The 26,601-nt window shown below is 40.3% G+C and overlaps 2 protein-coding genes across 3 annotated transcripts in view; both read left to right on the top strand.

The window, feature by feature from the left end:
• The window catches only part of trpm2 (transient receptor potential cation channel, subfamily M, member 2), a 28,650-nt gene extending 17,937 nt beyond the window's left edge, over positions 1 to 10,713 (top strand). The window contains exons 18-36 of the mRNA XM_035523903.1: positions 193 to 305; positions 707 to 808; positions 960 to 1,185; positions 1,404 to 1,522; positions 1,713 to 1,851; positions 2,072 to 2,243; positions 4,864 to 5,044; positions 5,304 to 5,485; positions 5,707 to 5,839; positions 7,295 to 7,382; positions 7,731 to 7,818; positions 8,116 to 8,258; positions 8,376 to 8,428; positions 8,516 to 8,545; positions 8,659 to 8,745; positions 8,944 to 9,013; positions 9,541 to 9,651; positions 9,911 to 10,024; positions 10,300 to 10,713. Of these exons, the coding sequence (XP_035379796.1) occupies positions 193 to 305; positions 707 to 808; positions 960 to 1,185; positions 1,404 to 1,522; positions 1,713 to 1,851; positions 2,072 to 2,243; positions 4,864 to 5,044; positions 5,304 to 5,485; positions 5,707 to 5,839; positions 7,295 to 7,382; positions 7,731 to 7,818; positions 8,116 to 8,258; positions 8,376 to 8,428; positions 8,516 to 8,545; positions 8,659 to 8,745; positions 8,944 to 9,013; positions 9,541 to 9,651; positions 9,911 to 10,024; positions 10,300 to 10,404 (2,256 nt within the window). The 3' untranslated portion in view covers positions 10,405 to 10,713. The remainder of the gene's footprint in view (positions 1 to 192; positions 306 to 706; positions 809 to 959; positions 1,186 to 1,403; positions 1,523 to 1,712; positions 1,852 to 2,071; positions 2,244 to 4,863; positions 5,045 to 5,303; positions 5,486 to 5,706; positions 5,840 to 7,294; positions 7,383 to 7,730; positions 7,819 to 8,115; positions 8,259 to 8,375; positions 8,429 to 8,515; positions 8,546 to 8,658; positions 8,746 to 8,943; positions 9,014 to 9,540; positions 9,652 to 9,910; positions 10,025 to 10,299) is intronic.
• Positions 10,714 to 15,320: 4,607 nt separating this feature from the next.
• si:ch211-45c16.2 (mitogen-activated protein kinase kinase kinase 13) overlaps positions 15,321 to 26,601 on the top strand; it is a 32,110-nt gene continuing 20,829 nt past the window's right edge. The window contains exons 1-3 of one of the 2 annotated variants that reach the window (XM_035523711.1): positions 15,365 to 15,393; positions 18,497 to 18,569; positions 23,271 to 23,360. The gene's annotated coding sequence lies outside the window, so the exon portion shown is untranslated. Of the gene's footprint in view, positions 15,394 to 18,496; positions 18,570 to 23,270; positions 23,361 to 26,601 lie in introns of both variants that reach the window. The other variant, XM_027010885.2, reaches the window with a different exon arrangement.

The following is a 26,601-nucleotide window of genomic DNA, read 5'->3' as shown; positions in this document are numbered from 1 at the left end:
CAGCTGGCACACTGCTGTGTTATCATTCGGGCATCTGCAAGTACCATAATAAACACATTCTCATTCACAGCTCTTTAAAATGTTCTCTGCTGAATAAACTGCTTCTAAATACTGTCAAAGAACAATGTCTGTTATTTGCAGGACATCATATTAGTAATGATGTCGTTGGTTTAGTGGGTGTGGTTTTCCCAGGCACTGCTGACACACGTCTGGTATGGGAAGTTAGCAGTGGATAACCCACACTGGAGGCTATTGCTCAGCATGCTGTTCTTTCCTCTTGTATTCACTGGATTTGTGGTCTTCAGGTAATTATCCACAAATTTCATTATATTTCCTATGTCCTCTGGTTGTGGCCTGTTTATTATAGACAGTGCACATTAGTGGAGCCCACTAAACAAACACAAAATCAAAAAATGTGTGCATAAAGTATATGGAGTATGTAGTGTACACATATGAAGTACGTTGTAAAAATACACAGATACCGATTTGTAACATCCCCATATTGGTAAAGCACACGATCCACCACAAGGTGACAGTATTTCAATCACATCAGCTGTGGTACAGATACAGATACACCTTAGGACTCCAAAGAAACTAAATAATTACATAAAAAATGGATTAGACTAAAAACATCATGGCAACTACATTAGGTGTTATAACAGGCATTATATGTGATTATGTATTTAATCTTCTGTATTTGGTTTAGGCATGATAAGGCCATCCGGAGAGAAGCAGAAAGAAAAAAGGAGAAGAAGATGGATTCTGTTACTCAGAGCTATAGTGGTGAAAGGGTGAATCCTCACATTAGGTAAGAGCTGGACGAACATTTCAGGGAAAGAAAAAACATTAAGATCATGCCAGATCTTTCATATTTGGGTGGTTTTCCATTTTTAAAACTATAAAAAAATGAAGTGGAGCCAATTTAAAAAAATAACAAAGGGTATCCTTCCTACTACCAGTGACCGATCTGGAAAATCTCCTCTGAAGCCTTTAAACTGCTGGACACGGCTGGTGAGTCTGTACACCTGCCCTCAGGTAAAGTTCTACTGGAACATCGCTTCCTATTTCGGTTTCCTGTGGCTGTTTGCTGTTGTGCTGATGATGGACTTCCAGTCCTCGCCTTCCTGGAGAGAGCTCCTACTCTACGTGTGGCTCATCTCTCTGGTGTGTGAGGAGGTCAGACAGGTGAGATGCACACCCCAGTACATACCCAAACACACACACACACACTCTTACACACGCACAAAATAGCGCAATACTTTTTCCTAGTACAAAGCACATAAAACTGTCTGTAGATAATCAGGCAATTTTTTCAGATTTTTCCTCATACTATTCAATAGTGCCAATAGTTTTGGAGGTACTGCATGTTTCAAACTTGATCTTAATTGTCTCCTCCTGTTCAGCTCTTCTGTGACTCTGATGGGTTTGATTTTCAATGGAAAGCGAAGATGTATATCAAAGACCTGTGGAATATTCTGGATGTGTTGTCAATAACCCTCTTTATAATTGGCCTGACTCTCAGGTTAGCCCACAAGCCTTACAAAACAACCTCTCTCAATAGAAGAAAAGATTAACCAAAAGCTTAGCTAATGTAATGAAGTGACTTTTAGTGAGAAAAGTCACTTAATTACGGTAGGTGTCATGTTGTCAGCAAAAATCCAAGACCTTTAGTTATGTTAGTAGATGACTTTCTGTCTTTATCCCTTCTTCAGGCTGCAAGCTTCTGATAGTCTGTTCTATGTGGGCAAAGTCATCCTCTGTATTGACTTCATTATATTCTGCTTGCGCCTAATGGCAATCTTCACCATCAGCAGAACCTTAGGTCCTAAGATTATCATTGTCAGGAGAATGGTAGGAATCACAGATATTGTTTGTGCAGTTTTTCAAGTGTATTTGTTATCCACTTATACTGTGCACTTCTGACAAAAAAAGCACTCAGAAAGATGCATGGCCAATTAATTTAATCTTCTAATTTAATCTTCTCTCTCTTCTAATCTCTCTCTCTCTCTCTCTCTCTCTCTCTCTCTCTCTCTCTCTCTCTCTCTCTCTCTCTCTCTCACTCTCTTTCCAGATGTTGGATTTGTTCTTATTCTTGTTTCTGCTCAGTATCTGGGTGGTGGCCTATGGTGTGTCCACACAGGGGATCCTCATTGAGAATGAAGAGCGCCTCAATTGGATACTTCGTGGGGCTCTTTATGAGCCCTACCTAGTCATATTTGGCAGCTTACCATCTAGCATAGATAGTGAGTAAAACATGGGAAGTGAAATTCACAAAAAGAGAATGGGACTGCTAGCAGACCACCTGGAAAATAGCACAAGTACCACATAGTGGGTTTAAATCTACAATCAGTGTCATAGCTGCCCAAGGATAGTATAAACTATACATTTAAAATGACCACTGTCACTATTTAAAAGCCTTTGTGCAAAACTCAAAGCTGATATGCAAGAAGTAAGTAATCTTGATTGAGGTTATTTATCTAATATTCTGAGGGAAGATCCTTTTAGTCAAACTGTACCCAGACCACATGAACCCAGCTCAAAAATAATTCTTTGACTTTCGTTTTCATTTACCATCTAGTCTGCTACAAAAACGATATTGTGGACATATTTCCTCCAGAAATAAATTGTGTGCCACATTTCACAATGCTCTTTAAACTGTTACAGTCTAAAACCTTCCAACGCTCAGCTTTAAGATCAGAGAGTGGTAAATCATCTTTTTAGTGCTGTGCATGCATAAAATGTCACTGACACTTTGTTTTGAGTGGTCCTTTGTAGACTAAATATACACCAATCAGATTTTCAGTAACATATTATTAATGTAGTAATAGTTAAACATCTGAAAATATTTGATAGATTATCAAGAGACTTTTAATTAGCTGTGTAAGGTTTGTTTATAATCTGGTGAATTTGGTTGTTTTTCAATTAAATAAGAGTCCAAGTTTATGTCTATAGATATTAATCTGAGAAGTCACTGAACATGTAATTGGTATAATGCATACCATTTTAGCATATAACAGCTGTTATAGACATGCTGTTGACAACATTCTGTAACACAATTTATCTGGATTTTGGTTAGGGTTAGTGTCAGGATTATGACAAGGGTTTCAAGTTTCAAGTTTCAAGTTTGGTTTATTTGTCACATACATAGTCATACACAGTATAACTCGCAGTGAAATGGTTGAGAGTGCTCTGTCCAAACTGAGGAAAAAGAAAACAGGGGTGCATAGAGGAATATATATTCTATATATGTACAAAAATATATTAACCATGTATGTACAATATATGTATATTATGTTTATATACATAATGTACAATGTATATGGTTATGTATATATATGTACACAATGTACAGATCCATTTTGTAAAATGACATATTTACAGTTTTTATGTTTCATGGTGGTAATTGAATATATATATATACAGTTATGTTACATGGTGCACCATGGTGGTGGTGGTCCCCACAGTTTATCAGTTTCCCTGATTCAGGGCCAGTGGGAAGAAGCTCCTCTTCAGTCTCTCTGTCTTGGTCTTCAGGGAACGAAAGCGCCTCCCTGACCTCAACAGAGAGAAGAGCCTATTGTTGGGATGGGTGGGGTCCTTCACAATCCCCCTGGCCTTGGTCTGGCACCGCTTGTGGTAGATGGTCTGCAGGTCAGGAAGTTCCGTGTGAGTGATGCACTCTGCTGAACGCACTACCCTTTGGAGTGCTTGTCTGTCCTGCTTGGTGCTATTCCCAAACCAGACTGTGATGTTCCCCGTGAGGATGCTCTCGATAGTGCAGGTGTAGAAGTTCCGCAGTACCTTGGAGGGCAGTCTGAAGTCTCTTAGGCGTCTGAGGTGGTAAAGACGCTGACGAGCCTTCTTTGCCAGGGAGTTGGTATGGCGGGACCAGGACAGATCCTGCGAAATGTGAACACCAAGGTACTTGAAACTATTTACTCTCTCCACCGTGGTTCCACTGATCCTCACTGGCTGGTAGTGCCGCTCCTGCTTCTTGCTGCAATCCACGATCAGCTCCTTTGTCTTACTGACGTTTAGGAGGAGATTATTTTCCTGGCACCAGTTTTCCAGGCGTTTAATCTCCTCCAGGTAGGCCCTCTCATCGTTGTCCAAGATCAGGCCCATGACAACGGTGTCGTCAGCAAACTTGACAATGATGGTGGAGCTGGAAGTGGCTGTGCAGTTGTAGGTGTACAGTGAGTAGAGCAGGGGGCTTAGGACACAACCCTGAGGAGCTCCAGTGCTGAGGGTGAGGGTGGATGAAACACAGTTGCCCACCCGTACTGATTGTGGTCTGTCTGTTAGGAAGTTGGAGATCCAGTCGCACAGGGATGTGTGCAGTCCTAGATCCTCCAAATTAGTAGTGATTAGGGAGGGGATGATAGTGTTAAATGCTGAACTGTAGTCGACAAACAGCATTTTAACATAATTTCCCCTCCCTTCGTCCAGGTGGGTCTGTGTGGTGTGGAGCAGATGTGTGATTGCGTCATCAGTGGAGCGGTTGGGGCAGTATGCAAACTGCAGTGGGTCCATGGAGGCTGGCAGTGAAGATGGCAGGGTGGGGGTTTGGATTAAGTTTTGTTTTGAGGTGAAGGTTGGGTTAAGGATTAGGTTTTGGGATAAAGTCAAGATTTGTTGGGTTGGTTTGCGGTCTGCTTGCTGGTGTCTAACACTTGAACTGTTCCACTTATGACTACTGCTTGTAATAAACTTAATTTATGATAATGTAACTAATACTCTGTTAAGAGTTTATTACTCCTCTATAAAGGACCACTCAAAAAAATCCTTCCCAGCTGAGGAGTGCTGATTTTTGAGAATGTAGGGGATTCAGTTACACTAAGGAATCTTTTCTGTGTGGCCCAGGCACCCAGTTTAGTATGGACAGTTGCAGTGTGAATGGCACCGATCCACTGAAGCCTAAGTGTCCTGTGCTGAACAGTGACAGCAATCCAGTTTTCCCTGAATGGCTGACCATCATCATGCTGTGTGTTTACCTGCTGTTTGCCAACATACTGCTCCTCAACCTGCTCATTGCTATCTTCAAGTGAGTGTATTCCTTCAAAAGTTGCCTGTCTGTATTTGAGCTGGTTGTGGTGTTTAACGTATACAACACATAAGGATTTTACTATTTCCTTAGTTCTTTATTTGATAATATTAGATATTGAATGTCTAAATCCTGAGTATTGACCTAATTGACCTCGAATCTGCTATTTTCGTTAGATATGGAATGCACCTTACATATATTATAAAATGCCCATACATATATTAAGAGATGGAAACTGCTCTGCCTTTTCGTTACACAGCTACACATTCCAGCAGGTGCAGGACCACACGGACACGTTCTGGAAGCTCCAGCGTTATGATCTGATAAAGGAATACTACAGCCGCCCTGCACTGCCTCCCCCCTTCATCCTCCTCAGCCATCTCTACCTCTTCATCAGATGCCTGGTCCAGCGAAGGGCCTCACAGAAAAGCAGGCCCTTCAGTGAGTACCTCTGAAACAATAAGAAAGGCTCTGGGCCTTAACATAGAAACTATGTGAAAGGAGTTGTAATTCCCACCTGGTTAGCTGGTCCATCCAGACAAGAGGTCTGGCTAAAGCAACATTTTTGCCAATTCAAATGTATTTGTTTCAAGACAACTGGTCTTTTTTTACATTCTTCAAAGTGTGCTTGAGTGAGGTTTTGATAAAACCTTTGTGTCCAGGGCAAGAGCTGACTCAGACAGAGACAGACGATCTGTTATCATGGGAGGCATGTATGAAGGGCAACTACCTAGCATCTCTGCAGCAAGAGAGGAGCCAGAGTGTGGAGCATCAAATTCAGGTCACAGCAGAAAAGTAATGCCCCTGACAAGTTCCACTCACATCTGCAAATTTCCTTAATCACCAACCAACATCCTTAGCACATCAAGTGCACTTTAAAAAATCATGGTGGACAGAAGCCATTAATATAAAACACAGCAGCAGACGATATGTCCAAATAAAGTTTAAAATAAAGTTTCTTCTTATGCGACTGGAATTTAAGGACCTGCAGCTTGCATTGAAGAGAATAATGTAATCTATAAATATTTGGACAGTGACCAAATTTTTTGTTCAGTTGGCTCTGTACTCCTGTACTGAATTTATGTGAAATGCATTATGTCAAATTAAATGTATTTTATTTAACCTCTGTGTCAGAAAGGAACCAGAATTTTATGCATAAATCAGCATTAAAGGGGACCGAAACTCGAGAAAAGAGCACATACAAAATTGTCATATTTAGTAGCCTGCAGATCTTATGCAATTGGTGCCTGAAGACTTTGACTCACAGACATAATATCACTAAATAGTGGGAATCATGCCTCGTAATGTTCTGCCAGGCTTCTAAAGCCCCCATCTGTTCTTGCTTGTTTTGAGGGTTTTACCCTTCAGTCTTGGCTCCAGTAACTGAAACGCATGCTCAGTAGTGTTAATATCAAATGATGGAACCTTTTCAACTTTTTGACCCCAATAACCTCCATACCCGGTTTGCTAGTGTTTGGGTGGAAGGTTCTGTAGCCTCTTGCTCAGCCCCAGTGCAACAGTGCCCCTTCTCTGTCCAGTCTGTTCTCTCTGCAAGCTCAGAGAACCACTCAAAAGCAAGGTGTGTGTGAAGAGGAGGGAAGTAGGCGGTCCATGCCTAAAACAAGCATGAGCTTCTTTATTCTAGACTAACAGAGTGAGATTATGAGTGAGTTTCATTCTTACATCGGGGTCATTGTCTTGATGCAAGGTGCAAAGGCTCTAGAACAGAAAGGCCAGGATACAGACTGCTAGACTGCTGATCTATTTATTATGATCTTTGATGCAATGTTTTTGATTATTCACCACTGAGGTACTCAAGTTTGGACGGTTTTTCGATATTGCTGAGTTCACCAGTGCTCAGAACAGCTAGATGCAACAAAACGGTTGATTTTGACAAACCTAATCTGTAAGATGTAAGGTGTAATTTTTTGTCTCATTATTGTGCTTCATGCTCGCATTATTACCATTGTGTTGTATGTAACTTGTCATAAGAGGAAATACCAAACCACCTTATACAATAGAATTCTGTATAAGAATAAGAGATGAAAATCAAGACTAAATACTGTGGAACAAATGAATGAGGACAAACTGAACACTTCTCACGCAACATGTTTCTAAGGAGGGGAGGTAATATAGCTAATATAGCTGTAGATTAAGAAATTTGACCTCAAGTATCTGTAAGCTCTATGAGGTAGTAGTATTTCTTTAGGCTTATCGAAAAGATAAAGTGACGGCCATCTTCCCTTGCAGAGTTGCAGCCATGTCAGAACTGCTAAACCGAGAACAAGAAAGAGGTTCTGTCACCATGGAAAAAAGATTGGCTAAGCTGGAGGAACAGGTCTGCAATCATTGAGTCACCTCAGGGGTTGTCCAATGCAGCTCAGGCCATAACACATTTGGTTCATCTTAAGAAAAGCGCCACAGAAAAGTGATGGTATAAACCAAATGTGTTAGAGAAAGAAAACTGTGGAGAATAGTGGATATCTGTTCCTGGACACCCTGGTGTGCATGACACACATTCAGATCTCACTCATTCATACCAATCTAGCATGGAATAAATCTTTTTCTAGTAGGATCCAGAACAAAAGCTAGCCTATTCTAGTTAGTATGTATGTTAGTATTAGTTAGTATTAGTATTAGTTAGTACGTTAGTATTTAATCTATGTGTTATGTGATTTTATGATAGGTCAGTAAATCCACTAAAGCACTACAATGGGTTATGGATGCCCTTACATCTCAGGGCTACAAATCCAAACAGAAAGTACCTGTATTAGGTGAGCTTAATGATTTTCCTTTTCTTAAAAGTGAATCTGCTCTTTTCACAATTCTGCATTCATTAGTGTTTGCACTTTTAAAAAGATTTTTAAGATTTGCTAAGCTTGATCATATCTACCCAGTTGCAATTTAACCAGCTAATGCTTTGTAACAAGCTGCATTGTTATTATATTTTACATAAGTTAAAATGCACCATTACCAAAGGCTAAGCATACTTACAACAAGCCTTATTTGAATGGAAAGGTAGTTTAGTCTTTCATTTTCAGTAGTAATGGGTAACACTTATTCCCCTTCAGCGAGGACAGAGAGTGACACTGCAGAATCTAATAGACAGGAACCAGACGGGGAGAAGACTCATCACTTCTATGCCCGCCAGCTTCACTATCCTGGCAGCAATGTTAAACGCTTCCCTGTACCTGAAGAGAAAGTTCCCTGGGAGGTGCCTAATCTAAGCTACATTGATTAAACAAACTCATCAGGATATTTCATATTCTTGATGTTTGTCTCTGCATTTGATATGTTTCTCAAGTAACCAGAAAAATCTCTTCTGCTGTAGGTGGACTTTAGTGTTTACTCTCCCCCGGTTTACAGTCTACAAGGAATAAGAGAGTAAGTCTCTGTGAACCACAGTCATGTTCATGTCTGGTTGCAACTGTCACTCTCTTATCATATTGCCAAATACCTTTCTCCATACAGTTCAGAGATTTCAACCTTAGACACACACAGGTAAATAATGCATTTTATCAGCATCATAAAATTATTTATTTATCTATTAATATGCTTTTGCATATATTTATTTAATTTTTGACATGATCAAAAATGAATGTATGAATTTTTAGGAATCCGGCAGGGCGAACAGGAATAAGGGGTAGAGGAGCTCTAAAAACCCTCGGCCCAAATCCCTTTCTAAATCTAGTCATCACAAGGTAAAACATAAATAGCAGGAGCATTACTACGTATGCTTATGATGAATAGTAATGCATACTATAATAATACTTATTGCTAACTGAGATTAAAGCAAACTATATACTCATTTCCTACTACATTTTTCAGTTAAAATATATACTTACTATAATACTACATATGCATACAGTTCATCTTATATGTTTTGTATTTTTCTATAGATTTGAAGGCTCTGTGCTGCAGTTTTTGGCTGTTTGGGAAAATACAGCAGAATCCTGGTCAATACCTGGGGTGAGCATGTGTACACACACACACACACACACACAGACAGCCAAACAGGACATTTCAGGCTTTTGACAGAGCTGGGAGAGAAAAGAGCTTCAGAAGTTTAAGATCCTAAAAAACTATAGAAATACTTTGCTTGCTCAGTTGATGAAGGACCTCTGTCTGTATTTCCTATTCTTATTATGTTTTAATACTGATCCAAAAAATCAAAATGGTACATCAGGCACATCCAGAATTAACCAAAAATAAAGTTTCACCCTATATTTTTTACCGTATGTTCATCTTTTTATCCATCATTTTTATTTATTTTATTCAGCATTAACTTTTAGATGGCACAGTATCTGGAAATAAATGCAGATAGAGAAACCCTGAATCATAGCAGAAAGTTCTGTAATGTTAGGCAATGATTCTATGAAGTGATTTTTATTTTTAATTGACATTAATTTTGCTGAACTGTGTTGTTTCCATTGCACACTTTAATGATGAATCATGCAACGTATAACTGTACAAAAGCTTTACACATGCTCCTGCAGGGCCTGGCTCAAAAGAACGCACCCTTACCAGAAGGCCTGGAGACAAAACTAGGGAAGAAGCTTTACCAAAGTATAAATGCCAAAATAAAATCAGGAACCAAAGTCAATGAGGTGGGTGTATAAAATGTTTGAAATATTATACCAGCAGTCCACACAGATACACACTTTTTAACAACTAAACCCACGGAAAGCATCAAATTATGCTGGACTCTTGCCCTTCAGGGCTAGTCCTGTGGTGGATTGTTTTTCTTGTCGTTTGAACATAGACCATCATCTTTTGAACCTTCAGGCTTATGTACATTACAGTTTTGTGCCTTATTTATTTTGGTAATATTGCAAGGAATATTCTGCTTGTTCTGCTATGTTCCAGGTTTACAAGAGTTATGTAGATGACATCCGGAACACTGATAATGCCTGGGTGGAAACAACTATAATAACCTTACACCTTGACTGCCATAGTCTGAGGATAGATGATTTTGGAGAGGTATGAATCTTTTTCATCATCCATTTTTCCACTTAAACTAAACTGTCTCACTGACAAATGGTTAGTGAGAGTTGAGTGTCAGTGACAAGACACAGTAAATTCAGGATTTGAGCATTTGAAGCACCTGTGTGGTTCTGTCATAGAAATCCTAACAAAAATCAAATAGCTATAAAAGCTAAACAAAATGAATACCCCAGAGTTTACATAAGTTTAAATACATTGCCTCAGTAATGTAGTCTTAGTCAGCACCACAGTGTGACCTGCTCTCTCCGCAGACCAAACTTCTCCAGTGGCTGAAGGTGAGCAGTCAGACTCCCATGTGTCCAGACCAGGGAGAGGTTCTCTGTCATGTTGCCCAGTTTCATCAAGTAAACTTCTGAAAATTAAGATGGCTTTACACTGTGTGATTACAGCAGTCTTCTACATTTGCTGCATGTCTCACTGTGCAAGTGGTACCTGAGTGGTAGCTCAGGTTAGCAGTTCAAACCACTGTTGGGCCCCTGAGCAAGGCCATTATTCCTCAGTTGCTCAAGTTGTATTCAGTCATAGTGGGTCATTTTGGATAAAAGCATCACCAAATACCATAAATGTATGAAATGCTGCAGCTGAGATCTTTACCAAACTACATGACAGACTGTGAAAACTCAATTGTACTGAGTCAGACTATACAATCTCCTTTCTGGCAATAAATCCACAAAAAAAACTTACAACATCCTGCTTTTGTAATCTTTTTGCAAAAAAAAGACGTCTCAAATGCAGCGGAAACAACAAAATGTATTCTATCTGCTGCTATAGTTCCACAAAATGTTATTTGAAGCCTTACCTATTATGTATTTATTTTGCCATGCTATCATTTATATTTAAGCGGCACGTGAGCTGTGCACAATTCCAGGATGCTCCCTATTGGTTGACTTTAAGTGTGCATTGTAACAGCAATCACACTGCGAGATAATAATGGACTGTCTTTGGTCAAAGAGCCACTAAATTGGCCGCTGTGGACCATGACACATCACGTGTTAAAAGATGACAGATTTTAACACCCAACCAAAGAATTCTTTCATAATTTGTTATTGCCATCTGTGACAGTACAATTTTAACAACTTCATAGAGTGAAGGCAGCTTTAGGGAAACACATGGCAGTGTTTCACATGCCACACTGTGTGTCAACCACCTCAACTCTGCATGTCTAATCATTTTACATTTGGTTTGTCTGGCTATAACACACAGATAAAAAAAAATCTTCTGTTTCTATAGCTTTGAATTACTAATACGAAAAAGAACAGAGGTTTTAACAAAGAAAAGAGAACAGCAGCTTCCTGCAAACATGTATAAATTGAAGCATGTACAATGGTTTTAAGAAACATTTTCAGATTTTCATATTGTTTTAGTTTTAGTTCTACTCATGCAGCTTCAGTGGAGTTATGCATTACATGAACAAGGCCTGTCTGCCTTTCTCTTTGTTTTACTGTGCTAACTAAATCAACAAAAGACATTCAGAGATTTTAAAATCAAGTATGTAATGTCATTTTGTACATCTTAAAGTAAAACATGCTGCAGAAGTTAGCACAGGTTGTTTTATAAATGCCAGATGATACATAAATATGCATAGAGTAATCCATGAATGATCACAAGCTATAGGAATTGTCCAAATTCTATTTTATTTATTTTTTTTATAGACTTGGAAAACATAAACACCCTTATAAACATTTTTTGGATGACAGCATGAAACTTTCTTACACCTCCTGTTGCAAGTATAATGTCTGCTGACACAGACACAGATGGCAACTTAAAGGTCCTGAGGGGTGTTTATTTACAACAGTGAGCAGGAGGACCATGATGAGAAGGCTTGTGAGCATGCTCTGTTTGGGGGAAGTGTTCTGTGTTGCAGACACGAGTCTGTAGGAAGATAAAATGGAGAAGAGAGGATGAGTCCTCACCTCATTCAGTTTCTTCCCTCTCTTGTGCATCTGCCATTGTTATTCTCTTTCTGATAAGTCATGTGCCAGAAATGACTGAGCTCATTCGAGCTTCTTTCGAATCCTCTTTTACATCACTCCTCCATCATGTGGGTTTGTTTATATTTTGTCGCTGTCCTGGGTGCTGAAACATTGATGGCGGTGGAATGTGGGTTTGGACAGTATCCCACAGGAGATTCAGCATCGCTGTCCCTGCCCTTAGCATGCAACTGACAAAGGCAATCAGCACTGATGTGCTGTTTACCTGAGTATAGTTCAAGCTGAAAGGAGAAGTCATGCAAAGCCAGGAACCCATAGGTGACATTGAAGCTGATGTCCTTGGCCATGGCCATCCACTGGACGGAAGCATGGTCCAGCATGAGGTTGAAAAGCAACTTCGTCAAATAGTAGTGCAGATCCTCCATAGGCAAACTGATGGCCAGGGATTCTGGTCTATGATATTTCACCTAATAATACCTTTGTCTTGCTCTCTTAACTGGTGGGAGAGTACTAACTCCTGTCTCCAAACATCAACTCTGATGCATGGCCCTCTTTCAGCTGCTGTTAGGGGCTCACCACAGCAGGTCTCCAGGTCACATTCTTGGTCTAGCCTTTGTGAAGCCTGACAGGGGAGAGGCTGTGGAGATGATTGAATAATGACAGTTCAGGGTATAGTTTCCAGGAGGACCCCAGATGGTTGCACAAAGCCCTGTTCAATGTGAAAACACTGCAATAAAGTGAGATCCAGGTGGCAGCTCTTCTATGAGGACTTTGACATGAGGAGGACCTTCCAGCACCCTTGATAATGTGTAGTATTGTGGTGATCCACACTCTCTCTAAGAGATTTGTGAGTTCATTCACTTAAGCTCCAAGACCTTGTTCAATCTCCAAACATTGTTGCAAAAGCAGAGGGAGCCTTCTGGCCTGGGCACCACAAAGGCCTGCACTGATTGACTGCTGATGGATTCCTTGATGACTGTCTCCTCCAGCATTTTTCTAATTTCTTCTATCACCAGGACTCAAGAACCCTATAGAACCATGTCCACTTGTGAAGACATCTAAATGTTGTGTTGCAGGGATTGGTTTAGCCAGGGGTGCAAGCACATCATGTGGAGGGATATTGTCCTCTGTGCCTGCCATGGTACAAAGAGTAGAGAGTAGAGTTGTGAATTCAATCCATAGATTTATGTGATCAGTCTGCTCACTTCTCATCCTCCAGGTTGACTAATGCAATATGACAGAGGCTTTGCCGGATGGTCAATAACTTACAGTCCACATTGGAACCAGGGCAAAGATATTGTCTGGAAATTATGAAGTAAAGAGATAGTTGTTCCCAGGCCACTAGCCAAGTTACAGCAGGTCCTATGGACCACTGCCAAACAGAAGCTTAAATGGTGAAAAGATGCCATTTGAGTGCATCATCAGCCACCATCCTCTGCAGCATTCTCTCCAGGGTCTGCTTGACCTTCCACCAAATCATAAGTGTGGGGTGGTAAGCCAGCATATGCAGTAATTTGACCTGTAAGAGCATCTTTTTCAGAATCCCCATGCAGCTGAGCAGTTTCACCAGGTCCCAGGCAAATTATCACTGAGATGTCCTAATGTTGAATATGGCAACAAACTTATCATAATAGTAATAAATCTTATTTGTATAGCCAGTTTTTAAAACAAGTTGAAAGTTTCAATTCAAATCAAGTTCATCCATTACTATCTGCTCAGTAATAAGGAACATCACCAGAGAATAGGAGGGCTTTACTTTGTATTTACTTTGTTTTGGTGTTTTGTTCTGACTCTGATCTGCACATGTCATGCATCTTTGAGTGCTTTGTTGCAATAAAGGAATGTGATTTAAGTGAGACCTCTGAACTGAGAACTACTTGTCAAATGAATACATATTATTTTATTTTTTTAATTTTTATTTATATTTCTGCATTAAAAAAATACATGGAGATGCAGTTACATATCAATGTTTATTTATATTACTGCATTAAAAAAATACATGGAGATGCAGTTACATATCAATGTGAAAACACTGCAATAAAGTGAGACCCAGGTAGCAGCTCTTCTATGAGGACTTTGATATGAGGAGGACATTCTAGCACCCTTGATAATGTGTAGTATTGTGGTGATCCACACCCTCTCTAAGAAATGTGTGAGTTCATCTACTTAAGCTATAAGACTTTGTTCAATCTCCAGACATTGTTGCAAAAGCAGAAGTGAGCCTTCTGGCCTCTTGCCAAAATGAGAAGCTACTCACTGCATCAGTTAGGGTTAAATAACTTGTTGCCAGCTGAACCATAATCACCCATGCTGTAATTATCCAATGGGAGGCTCTTACCTATTTGCTTAGTTAAATCCAGGGGGTGACCAGTGTATTTCAGTAACAGAAAGAAGAAGAAGAAGAAGAAGAAGAAGAAGAAGAAGAAGAATAGCAGCAGTAGTAGTTAAAAAATAAATATATATCTAACAACAGGCATTCTGCAATTCCTAGATTTGAGTTGTGAATTAAGATTCAACAGAAAGAAGTGAAATTAGCATTCAGATAAGGTCGCTGTGTGGTGCTTCGTTTCGACATCTGCCTGTGTAGACGATTCTAGCGGGTATATCAAGTAAGTTACTTATAATTCCCCCTAGTGTCTAGAATTAATGTTTTCAAATTAATGTCTTAATGTCTTAGAATTAATGTTTTAACATATCTGATTTCCATTTACTCTCTGGGTGGAGTAGTTTAAGATTGCATTGAAATAATTAAAATAGGGAATGTGATGTCGCTTTATTAAAGAATGATATGGTAGTGCATCACCATGGAAACAGTCTTAATAGAATACCCTTTCTATTTAGCCCTGGGATTAAAAAAAAAAAAAAAAAAAGTTCCTTTGGAAACTAAGGTTAGTTTCGGCTTGTATCTGTGTGCTCTCATTGGTCCAAAGACGTGGCTCCAGCAAAAAGTATCCATTCCCCGCCCTTGGTAGGACCAACCCACTACTTTCTCTAAAATCGAAATAATGAAAAAAATGTTACTTCTGCAAATTGTAGCAATTATGTTTTTACACGACTAGTCACTATACTGACGCATAATTATTAACTTCGATAGCAGCATCTTAAATGAAAAAATCCATTTATAGGTCTAAATTGATTTGATCCATAATGGTAATTCTCTTTAGACATTCGGAGAAACAGCACAAAAGACGTATTGTGATAGGCCTCGGAATATCATGTACAATACAGCCAAAGTTATCAAAAATATACACACTATTTTATATGACAGGAACACCGTCGCGCAAGGTTACAGGTGTATAGTTTACAAAACACGGAAGTGACGTTGTCGCTCACGAGACGCGGATTAAACCATTGGATTGCAGTAGATTGACGTCCGAACTGTCTTCAGACGACGAGAGGATCAGAAATTATACGGTAGGAACAAAATTGTTTTTTTGCTGTTATCGTTTCCTTTATTAATACATGTAGGGCACGTGTGATAGTTTTACGTTATTCTTTGCAGTTTTAAGAAACACCCTTTTTTGAGAAACGGAATGGTAGTGCAGGAAGACGTGGCTGTGATGTTTGCCTGTTACTCCTGTGTGTTGCTGATGTAGCTCGGACAGCAGCTAGCTGGCTAAACCCAATGTGTCCTCGCTGTTTTAATAGATGAAATAAAAAGCTTTGGTCCACACATTTAGCATTCTTTAACGATATATTCAACGTTAATAAAAACTCACCGCATAGGCTACAATTACAGTATATATTGGAATGCGAACTGGCCGATGCTGCTATTAGGCTATATCGCATTACCCTATTACACTAATAACGACGTTTTAACATACTGAGAGCACGAATTTTTTGGCAGTTATTAACTTTTGTATTCGGCTTTGTCCGTTTTTTTCTTCTTCCGTAAATCAAGAATATGTCATGGCATAGACTGTGCCAGAATAGTAACCTGCTGCGGTATGCGCGGACCGGGGCGTCTTTGTGAAACAGCCCACACAACATCTTGCAGATTACAGCCTATAGAGGTCTGTGGTTTAAACGACCGCCAGTGGGTAAAGGTAGACACAGCTACTGAAAATGTTTGTTTAAAAATTATTTGTTGTACTCGGTATAGAGTGTGTTTGATGGGGTTGTTTCATGTTATATCAGCTGCCTTTATAACCAGCTACTCAAAATTATACATCTGGCTTTTGATGTAATAATAATAATTTAGTTAATTGTAATGTGTTGTCAGCAGTTCCTGGTGGAAATAGAAATTTAGATTACTGTATTCAACCAAAAAACTCTTAAAAGTGCATTGAACAAAGCAAATTACATTTTAATAAAGCATTTATAAAACCCTTAATGCTAGAGGCCTGCCTGAGAAACACTTTTGTGGTTTCTTTTTTATGAGACAGCGGTTACCAGATAATTTATTTCTAACCTAATAATGTAGATTTTCTCGTTTTTGTAAAACGTTGTAATCTTACATTGATTTGAGACTGTACATCATGTGTGTTTTGAATCAGTTTTATTATTTCCTTCTGAAAGCGATTTCTTTGTTAGTTGAATGCCACATGAATGAAGCTTTGAAGCTGCAAACTTTAAAGGATCTGAAAAATCAAACATAGCTTTGGTACTTTTTGTTGTACCTATTGTAACTTAGTATTCGGTAAAATAAATAAATTAATCAATTTTACAAGTCTCTCCAAATGTAAACTTTTGATCTTTTGCATATGTGAATGAGGGAACCGTCCAGTAACCTACCTAATATCAAACTTAATTTGCCCAGTACATTCTGGATCCTCTTGTGAGCTATTTTACACAGTTCTTCTGGAATCTGGGGAAATAAATGACTGATACCCAGCCGTTTGAGTCAGCCATTCAGTGGGCAGACACCACTGATGGAGTTGGTGTGGGCAGAGCGGGGTGGTATGTGCTGTGTTCGAGTGGAACCCATCTGACCGAATTAGTCAGGCAGGCCTTGTGAAAAGTGGCACCTGCTGGCAGGAAGGAGTTGCTGCCTTGTGTGTCTTTGTGTGTGTGTGTGTTTGTGTGTTTGTGCGTGTGCGCGCGCACCTAAGCCTGTAAAAAAGGAATCCTAGAAGCGGTAGTATGAGCTCTGACTGTGTGTTATTGCTGAGATCCATGTCCACAATGTTGCAAGTTCTGTAATGTATTAGTACCTTCATGCACAGAGAAATAAGTCTTGCAAATTCTAATTTGCCTCATCTGAGGCTAGATGGATTTCACGTATCTCAGGTGGCATCCCGAAACAGCTATATAATCTTAATTTTTAAATATAGTAGGATATGCAAGGGTTTTTAGGTTTGGTTCGGCTGGTTATAAATAAAGCGTGTATAGCTGTCAGAGGGGAAATATTCAGACAAAAGTGGTCCTTTTGTAGATGATAATGGGGCAGATGTTTAGCAGTGGTGGAACATTGAGAGACATTGAGACATTGAGAGAGAAAGGTTCCCTTCACTTGTGTCCTTATCTGAATGTGCTGAATGTGTATTTTATCTACTCCACTGAGAGACTCATGGCAAACCTCATGTATGCATGCTTACCTCATGTTAAGGAACTATTAACTAAATACTACATGCAGTAACGAAGTGTTAATTAGAGCCACTTCACTGTTCGTAACTGAGAAACATTTCCATTTTTGTTTTTTCTATATAAGCAAGAAAATGACATGACAACCAAAACCTTTTGGGCAAGGAAACCCATGTGTCAGTATATGCCCAGGCAAAAGTGACATAATCAAAGTGGGTGTGACAGGACTGAGGGGCCAGCCACTTATCTATAATAAATTGTACAATACATTTATTGTGGATCAGTGGTGCCAACATAATACTGTTCATGGGACACAGAGACCTTCATTTACATAATCTTCATAAACTGAAAACAGAGATCACGCCACTAATCTCGCCCTGGAGAGACATTTGTCTCCATCTATCTTTCTCTTTCTCTTTCTTTCTCTTGTTTCTTTGTCCTTTTCTCTCTCTTTCTCAGGTTTTATCACAGCTTATCTGAGACTAAAATCTGTTATCTCTTCTAGAAATTGTTTCTAGTATTTAAGAAAAAGATACTATGATAGCTTACATATAATGAAATATGAGGCAAATACAGTAAATAACAAACAGGTAAAGTATTTATTTACAAGATATCATGATTTATTTAAGGCTAATGGTTATTGAAATCGTGCTAAGCTTCTTAAAGTTTCCACATATTATTGGAGCAGTGGAGAATATTGTGTTTGTGTGCTTTCACAGGTGAAATAGTGTGTATGTAAGAATACACTCATAGTAACGCCAGCATCCGTGCTGCGTATTGCATCCTCAGTGGCTTTTGATGTGCGTTTAAGCAGAGGAAACCAAATGAGGCGAACTGTAGACTGATAGGGTGCTGTGTCCTTCTCTGCCTGCCCCCCTCTTCCTCCCCTCCCTCCATCATCCGGCTGTATCGCTTCTTTCCTGCTGAGTGACATTTCAGTAATGATGCTGTTTTTCTCCCCTCCGCTGCCCTCCGCTGACTCGGGCCCATGCAGGGCTTCTCCACCATGGACTCAGACTGCCCCCGTTACCTGCTCACCACTGGCTGATCCCCATGAGCACCAGGCTGTAAGATTGCAATAGCACCTTCATCAGACTTTAGTGAACGATGCCGAAGCGATGATGTCAGCAGACAGCAGCCGTCTACAATAAGGGCCAGCTCCAACTGTACACGTTGTTGGAGCAGATTGACTCTACCAGTAATGCCAACCCCAGCAGTGTTGTTTCCCATGTTGATGTACAGTGCGCCACCGTACCTGAAATCCTGAACCTCAGATGTAGTTGAGACCTTTCCCCAGGGTTATGGGCTATAAGGTTTTGGTGGACAGTTGAAGTCAGTGGTGGCAGCATGTTTGAGAACAGGGTTAAGCTTACATAGTCATTAGGTGTAGTTTGGCTATTAGGCCTGTAGGTGGACAGGGGCTTGACCTGTCAAGCAAGCCCCACTCTCATTGTCTTCCAGGACTGGACTGTTTTTGTCATTGAGCCTTCAAAACTGATTCCCTCAGAAACTATTAGTGGTAGCTAGGTATTTTGGCAAAAAACATGCACGCATTAAGCAAACATGTCAGGTGATTGTCTGGTCCAGACTTGTGAAGGACAGTTCTGTTTGCTCTGTGTTTTAGTACTGTATTACAGCATAGAATTGATCAACTGAGCATGCAGTCGCACTGGATCTTAGGCTGACTATGTATGTGTGTTTCTAGATGTCCGTTTGGGCACTTTGATGCATGTGCTAATGAACATGATGCCTGAGGGTCCTGAAGAGAACCATGTCCCGTTCTGTTTGTGTGTTTTGCTGTACTTTTGTCCATACATGGTTCCTCATAGAGAAGTGTGCTGTTGTTGCTGCTGTGTGTTGCGTATTTGTGTTCTTATATTTTGTTGAGTATTTTGTTACTGCACAGTGCAATATACTGCTGTGTGTGTGTGTGTTAGTTTGTGTTAAAATCTATATGTATCTTTACAGGGCAGTGTGATGCTGGTGTGTGAGTGTGTACTTTTGTTGTGGTGCGTGTACACTTCCTCACAGAGCAGTATGCTGCTTTAATTACTCCTGCATGCTGTGAAACATGGACAGCATATTAACACACGAGCAGAGAAGCAAACATGATGGCACACACACTTTAGTCCCACTTTTCTGGTCTCATCATCTCTCTTCCCATCCATCCCCTCTCTTCTCCTCTCCTCTCTTCTCTTCAACTCTCCTCTCCTTTCCTCTCCATCAATGACACTATGCTCACTCCCTCCATCTCCTTTGGCTGTTAAAAGTATTTTTTTCTGAGGTCCAGCCTGCTCTGCCAGTCATACATACTGGTTATTCTCAGGTGACTATATTGTGAAACACTGACTGGATGCAGAGCTGCTGCATCAGCCTGAAGCCTGGCCATCATGCAGACTGATCACAGACCATGTTGAGGACTATTAGAGGTGCTCTTTCTGAGACTCATTTAAGGTCGGCACCTGTTGTTTTGGTCTCAGCAGCTGAGTATGACCCCTACATTGCACAGGGTCCAGAATGCTTAACTCCCTGGGCTGCTACTTCACTGGGCCATCCATGGGTGCCATATCCATGTCATGCATGTCTAAAGTCGGAGTGGTACTCGTCCTGAACCTCTTAAGATTGCAGGGAGTCTTGGGTGCATTTGATTGGTATTCTTTCATGCCTTGCAAGTGCCCCATGCTGTAGGTATGAATTAGACACTGGATGGTGTTCCTCATGTAAAGCTGGTAGACTACGCCAAGAATCTTTCTGGTCACTGTCAGCCATATACTGTACTGGCTTTGATGCAGTTCTTTTACATATCATCAGAAGTTTGTTAAAGTAATTTGAAATTTTATACAAATGATCGATTGCGGAAACATTGGAAAAAGCTCCCCTGCTCACTGGGTCTCCTGCTCTCTTTAGAACAGCATGCACGTGGTACAGTAGTCCTTGGGGCGGGGCTGATGGCAGTTGATTGCTCCATTTGATGCAATTTTTCCACAGTGTCCCTGGTGTGCTTGGATGCTGGTTTTGTCTTATTCATGCAAGGGACACAGTACCTGTCTGTGTGTGTGTGTGTGTGTGTGTGTGTGTGTGTGTGTGTGTGTGTGTGTGTGTGTGTGTGTGCGCGCACGCGCATGTCTATGTTATTCGTGCAAGAGACACTGAAGCTGTCGACATGTGTGTTCTCCTGCTTAAATAGTAATGAGAATGTGTAATAGAGCTGGCCCTTACCTGGCTGTCTTTCAGCCTAGCCCTGCAGCTAGGAGCAGGGCTCACAGAGAGAGGCAGATTGAGAGGTGGCTCTGGCCAGCACCAGGGCTCTGAGCCCAAAAAAAGAGAGAGGTGGTTGTAGCCAGGAGCAGGGCTCCAGGAGAGAGATGGTTGTTCTGTCTAGCTGCCTTTACCTCAGGAAATCAGAGCAGGCCTGAATTAGCTCACTATTGAGGTGAGGCCACAGTGTGGAGTGAAAGGCTAACAGCACTTACTGATAAAGCGGCCTGAGCGCAGTAGTGACTGGCTCTATGACAGGAACATGCAGTCCCTGCATGGCAGTCTGAACATGTGGTATGACACTCAGTTCTTTCTGCTTTCTCCATTCTTGGTGCTCACATGCCGAAAGTTGAAATGAAAAGGGTTTTGTGCATAATGCCTGCCTGCCTACCTGTCTGTCTGTTTTTGTTTAATTTGCTGATGGCTCCTTTTGATCAGACGACCTTTGGAATCCTAACTTGTTTTAGGTCAGGTGTAGCTTGCTACGCAAACATAGTCATGGCCCACTCGCACTCTCATAGTGCAGAAAAGCTCCCAAAACACTTTAGTCAATATTTAACCATAGACCTGACTGCTCTCTGCCTAAGACACACTAGCCATAGGGTCCAGTGACTTCTCTGTGCATGTATGTTGACGGTAAGGAGTTATGCCAGAAGGAAGGGAGAACATTAACTTTTTGAAATAATAAATGTGTGATTCTACTGCTGACTGCGACCTGTTTATGGGGCTGGGTTCGGTTTATGCTTGTGCTAAAAATTTGTTGTTTTTAGCACATGTTGTTTTAAAGCAAGGATGTGAATGGAAAATAGCTTTTCATGTTAATATGATTTCAGACTTTTTAGATCCTGTTTTTTATTATTTGATTATTTGACTGCTTGTTTGGTGTTATCTTCTTTGTCTTGTGCTTATTAGTGCAGAACTAATACTGCAGCTGGTGAATTATGGCTAGCAGATTTGTTCTCTGGTTATTAAAATCTCTTGATTAAGTAGCTTCAAACTATGCATTTTATTTGCATTTCATTAATAGCAATTACGCTTGTATTTATGAATCAGAATTAACATAAAGCTTAGGTTATGACTAGTTTAATTTATACATGGAAGCTGAAAATGGCAATATTAGAAGAACCTTTATTAATCAGATCTTACTTGTATTTCAGTAAGATCCTTCAAACTGTCTCACCAAATTGTAATCATCTATAAATAAGGGCTTTATGGATAAACACCAAATGTATCACATCATGTCCCAGCATGCTAGATGACAAAGACCACAAAGAGAGATTGGGAGCTGTGCTAGACCACCTGATCCAGTGTTTGCCTGATATAGGCCTGAAATTTCACTTCAGCACTTTAACATTAATCACAAAGACTGTTAGTAGTCATGTGTGAAATTACTTATCTTAATAACAGTGACTAATTCTATTGTGTTCTCACTTTAATAAAGGAATATCCAATGGCAGAAGCTATTCTTTGTCACCATGTGAAGTGAGCAGGGAGGGTTCTGCAGCCCCTAAGGGCGTGGCTGGGGGTTACAGATTTGACATGGTGCATCCCCCATCATATACACAGACCCCCCTCCCACACACACACGCACACACACACCCTGGTGTTTTGTCACTTAATGCCCCAGGCATGAGCAGCTGTTCATCAGACCCAGCCTACATTCTCCTTCACCCCTCTCATTAAAAACATGCTCAGAAGCTAGACAGCCTTCATCCCAGACAGCCTTCCCCTGTCTTCATCTGTTTGCTTTTCACCCTGGTTTAGTTAATGGTTCAGTAAAACACATTTTTTCATTTGCATTATAAGACTGCTGGTCTACTGCTGCAGTGGACTTGCACAGTGTTTCTGATGGATGTACAGGGGAAAAGAAACATTTTTCTTGGCTGATCAGCAACACCGCTTTTCCCTCAGAATATTCAAAACCCATTCCCTTTAAAGAGTTTTATTTATTTATTTATTTTTCCTGGCACTGATTGTTAGATTAGCCACCTGTAGTATTTATTCTAGTACTGCTGACAGTAAATTTGGCTTGTGATTGACCTGTGTACATTTGCCGGCGTTGGAGCAATATTCAGATGTAAGAAGGGCTCTGGATATCTGTCTAGTTACAAGTTGTTCACAAGAACTTTAAGTTCTGCTCTCTCTGCTTTTTAGATGTTGCATGTTTAGGTGATTCATAAATTTTGTAAGATTCCTTTGCTCTTGTCTTTTGTTCTTTGTTCTTGTCTATTCAGAGCATTAAGCTGGTGCTATATTTAGAGCGGGGATTCCCCCACCCGCTTTGAGACTCTGCACTGTACAAAAGATTAGCTCATGGCCTACAAGCCCTTTGTTGATATATACTCACACAGAGCCTTTTTTTTTTACCTCTTACAGCAAACGCTGTCACTGATACACAGAAAATAACCTTTTCCTTTCCCCCCATTCAGAAAATGAGATCCAGAGTGATCTGAGAAGCAAGTCTCAGCCCTCTGACCTTTGTCCTCAGCACTGTGTGTATTTGTTTGCAGGTGAAGTGGCGAAGAGGACACGGAGCGGGACCCGTGTCTAAGCCTTCTCCAGAAGCAACCGTGGGGACATGACTGCCGCTCCCTCTGCGGGTAAATGGCCTCACTGGTTTTGCCTCTTTTGGCCACGCACGGCCACTGACAGCACTCACCTTGAGCAGTCCACGGGTGCCTTTATGGGTGCTAATGGAGAAATGCCTGGGAAATGCACTTCTCCAGTCTTCCAGAGGGTGAATTAGAAAGTGATGATGTATGATTGTTCTTGTTCTTGATCTAGGTTTTGTTTCAAAGTCAGATTCAATAAAGGATGTTTAGACATACCCTTGGTCCTGCCATTCCCTTACACATAAACTGGGTGATTTGGGGTGTGTGTGGGTGTGTATGTGCATGGTTTGGGTTAAATCAAGCAGAAGGTTTTATAGCCAGAGGATCACCTTGAAACTGAAGCATGCTTTCTTTTCCCTCTGCTGGTCAGGTGAAACTGTGGCTCTCGCACTCAGCCTCCTGTAGTATATCTGCAGGATACCAGAGTGAGATCTTGGCATTAATCTGGTGCATCCATATAATTGGCTCTATCATCAGAAAGTTTCAATGTATTCATCAGTCTTTTACTTGGGTGGTGATTTTCTGTTTTGCAAACTCAAATTGGTCATCTGTCTTCAAAGTCAAGTCCTCTAAAGAAACACAGGAATTCAAAATGTATGCTGGAGTAGGGAAACAGGGAGTAGTCCACTGGGATAGGGAAGCCGATCTGAGTGATAAGCTCTGTGCCTATAACTGCTGGTTTCCTTGCAACCCAAGACTAATTTACAGTCAGGAACTGCATGGGAGAACATTCAGCCTTTTGGGTGGCAGATGGTTCACACACCTGTGCAGGTCTAGCGGCAATGGTGCAGAAAGTCGTGGAGGAAAGCTCTCTGTACTGTCTCCATCAGCCCACCATGAATCCTCAGCATTGGCATGATTTCTGTTAGGGACAGTGAAGACATGTCACCACCACTTTTCTGATTATCCAAATTGTCCCAACCACTAAATCAAATATACTGTTTCTAGAGGCATTTGTCCTTTTTGTTCCCACCTCAACGTGCTGTGGTGTTATTGCTGGAGCTGAGTGCGTCTTAGATGGAAACTCCGCGGTGTTGATTCAGAGGAGAGAGCTAGCTGGAGCACGTGCGAGGCTGGCCGCAGGTGTTTTGCCTTCTGCGGTCATAACGTTATGGGACAGGTATCACATTAAAACAATATGGGACAGGTATCACCTTAAAACAAGAAACACTGATTGTTCGGTGATATGAAAGACAACTGTCCTGGGTAGGAAATGTAGCCAGCTAGTTAATAGTTTTGCTAACGTTAGCACTGTGCAAACAATAGTTGGTCATACCAACGTTATACTAGCTAGTATAGGTTATATAGTCCACTTGGTTAACATTAACAGATCACTTAAATTTAATTAGCTCTACTAGGACAAGCGAACTGAATGTTGCTGTGACATGGTGTGCTGAAGGGTGATTTTGTGATATTGCTTTTGACGTGGACGCACAACGTCGCAGCTGTTTCTAGACAGCTAACCTGGCTAGCAAGTTTTGCACTGGAGACTAATGTTGCTAACAAGTAATAAAAGCTTACACGATTTAATATCGTTCCACCTGCAAGCCAACATAATCATATACATGCCAAAATCATATACATCTTCCCGACAGTGTACCAAACCTCAGAGTTATTAAATAATCTCAGTCATATTGCTTATGTAATTTCTGGCAAAAATGACAAAGGTGCACCTCCAGTGGGTGTTTTGGCCATAGTACGATTATTTTGATTTAAAGTTTATTTTGATTATGGAGTTTGTTTTGCAGTTATTATAAGCATACAAATCCAATTAATTGTATATAATTTAGCTCTTCAATAAATTGACGTTCTTCATCATAAGGGTTGTGTGTGCATTATTGAATTTATAGGCATTCAGGTATGGTATAATAAACAAATTTTTAAAAATATTTAATCATGAATCACGATTAGTTTTAAACTATTGTCTGCAAAAAAAATCATGATGGTGAGAGGCCTGGGAAGGAATACTGCCTGTATTGTGCATAGTTTACTGTTTTGTGTCTTGGTACTGCAGGTTATAGTGTTATCTATTTCTTGAGTGGTCCATGGCAGCCTTACAATGGGAGAAAAAGGCTGGAAAAAAATGAGCTTGAATTTCCAGTAAAAAAATATGAAAGAAATCAGACCTTTCAGTGATGCAAAATAGCAAAAATGCTTATAAAATAAACTAAAACCACATTATTGTAAACAAATCTGTTTTGATATATACTTCCATTCATATTTTACCTTTTAAACGCAAATCCAATTAACATTTATATGTTATACACGGACATAGTGATACACAGGCCGAAGACGCTCTGTCAACATGTTGGAAGATCAGAGAATGCATAAATATTGTAAGACAAAAGGTTGTAGACCTTGTGTTGTGTCTCCCAAGCCCCACTGAAGGCCTGTGGGGTAAACTGGAGGAGAGCGTGAAGGACTGAAGGATCTGAATGAGCTTCCTGTGGAGGAATGTTCTTTGATCCCTTTATGTATCCTCGCAACTCATTCAGTGCCAGTAATTGTGACACGTGTATTTGAGAAAATTATTCTTCATAAAAACTTTTTTTTTATTATTATTTTAACATCTAAAACTTAACAATTCTGTTATTGATTTAGTGTAAGATCAAGCTCATAAACATCAAATGCATTTTAATAGCCTTTTTTATCCAGTCATTCTAGATGGAAATTTAGAGAATCAAGCCTGCGTTCAGTGTAGGTTTGTTTTTTGTGTCTTTTATTATAACACAATTCATTGACATTTGTGTTATTTGACTGGATCCAGGCTCAGTTCTGTCTGTGCAAAGGCTTAAAGGGAAGCTCTGAGCAGTCTTTGTCTTGTTTCCATAAATATGGCTGTGTGCAGTTGATTAGGGCCAATTCTGACGTCAAGGAGCAGACCTATTAATTGGGCTTTTGTGTTTGGCTAGTGCTGGAGTGGTGATGATATACGGTGCAGGTGGTTATAAATAGCCATATGGAATAAATCCTGTCACATGTACGCCTGTGCTGATAAAATCACATTTGACACAAATGCATGTGAAAACATAATGCAAAATGTGTTACATTTTCTGGTTAACTCGTTTCACAGCACGCATGTCAACACGTGCATATGCACACCGTCTGCGTAAGAACGCTCTGTCCAGTTTGGCATTCAGATTATCTCTCTCTCTTCTCTCTGGGTTACTCCTCATCTCCTTCCTCTTGTGTCTGTGTGTTGTGTGTGTTCGTGTATTTTTCTCTCTGT

The sequence above is a fragment of the Electrophorus electricus genome, chromosome 2 (assembly GCF_013358815.1).
Source record: "Electrophorus electricus isolate fEleEle1 chromosome 2, fEleEle1.pri, whole genome shotgun sequence".
Lineage (NCBI taxonomy): Eukaryota > Metazoa > Chordata > Actinopteri > Gymnotiformes > Gymnotidae > Electrophorus > Electrophorus electricus.
The sequence above is the reverse complement of the archived record's forward strand: the minus strand, read 5'-3'. Positions and strand labels throughout refer to the sequence as shown.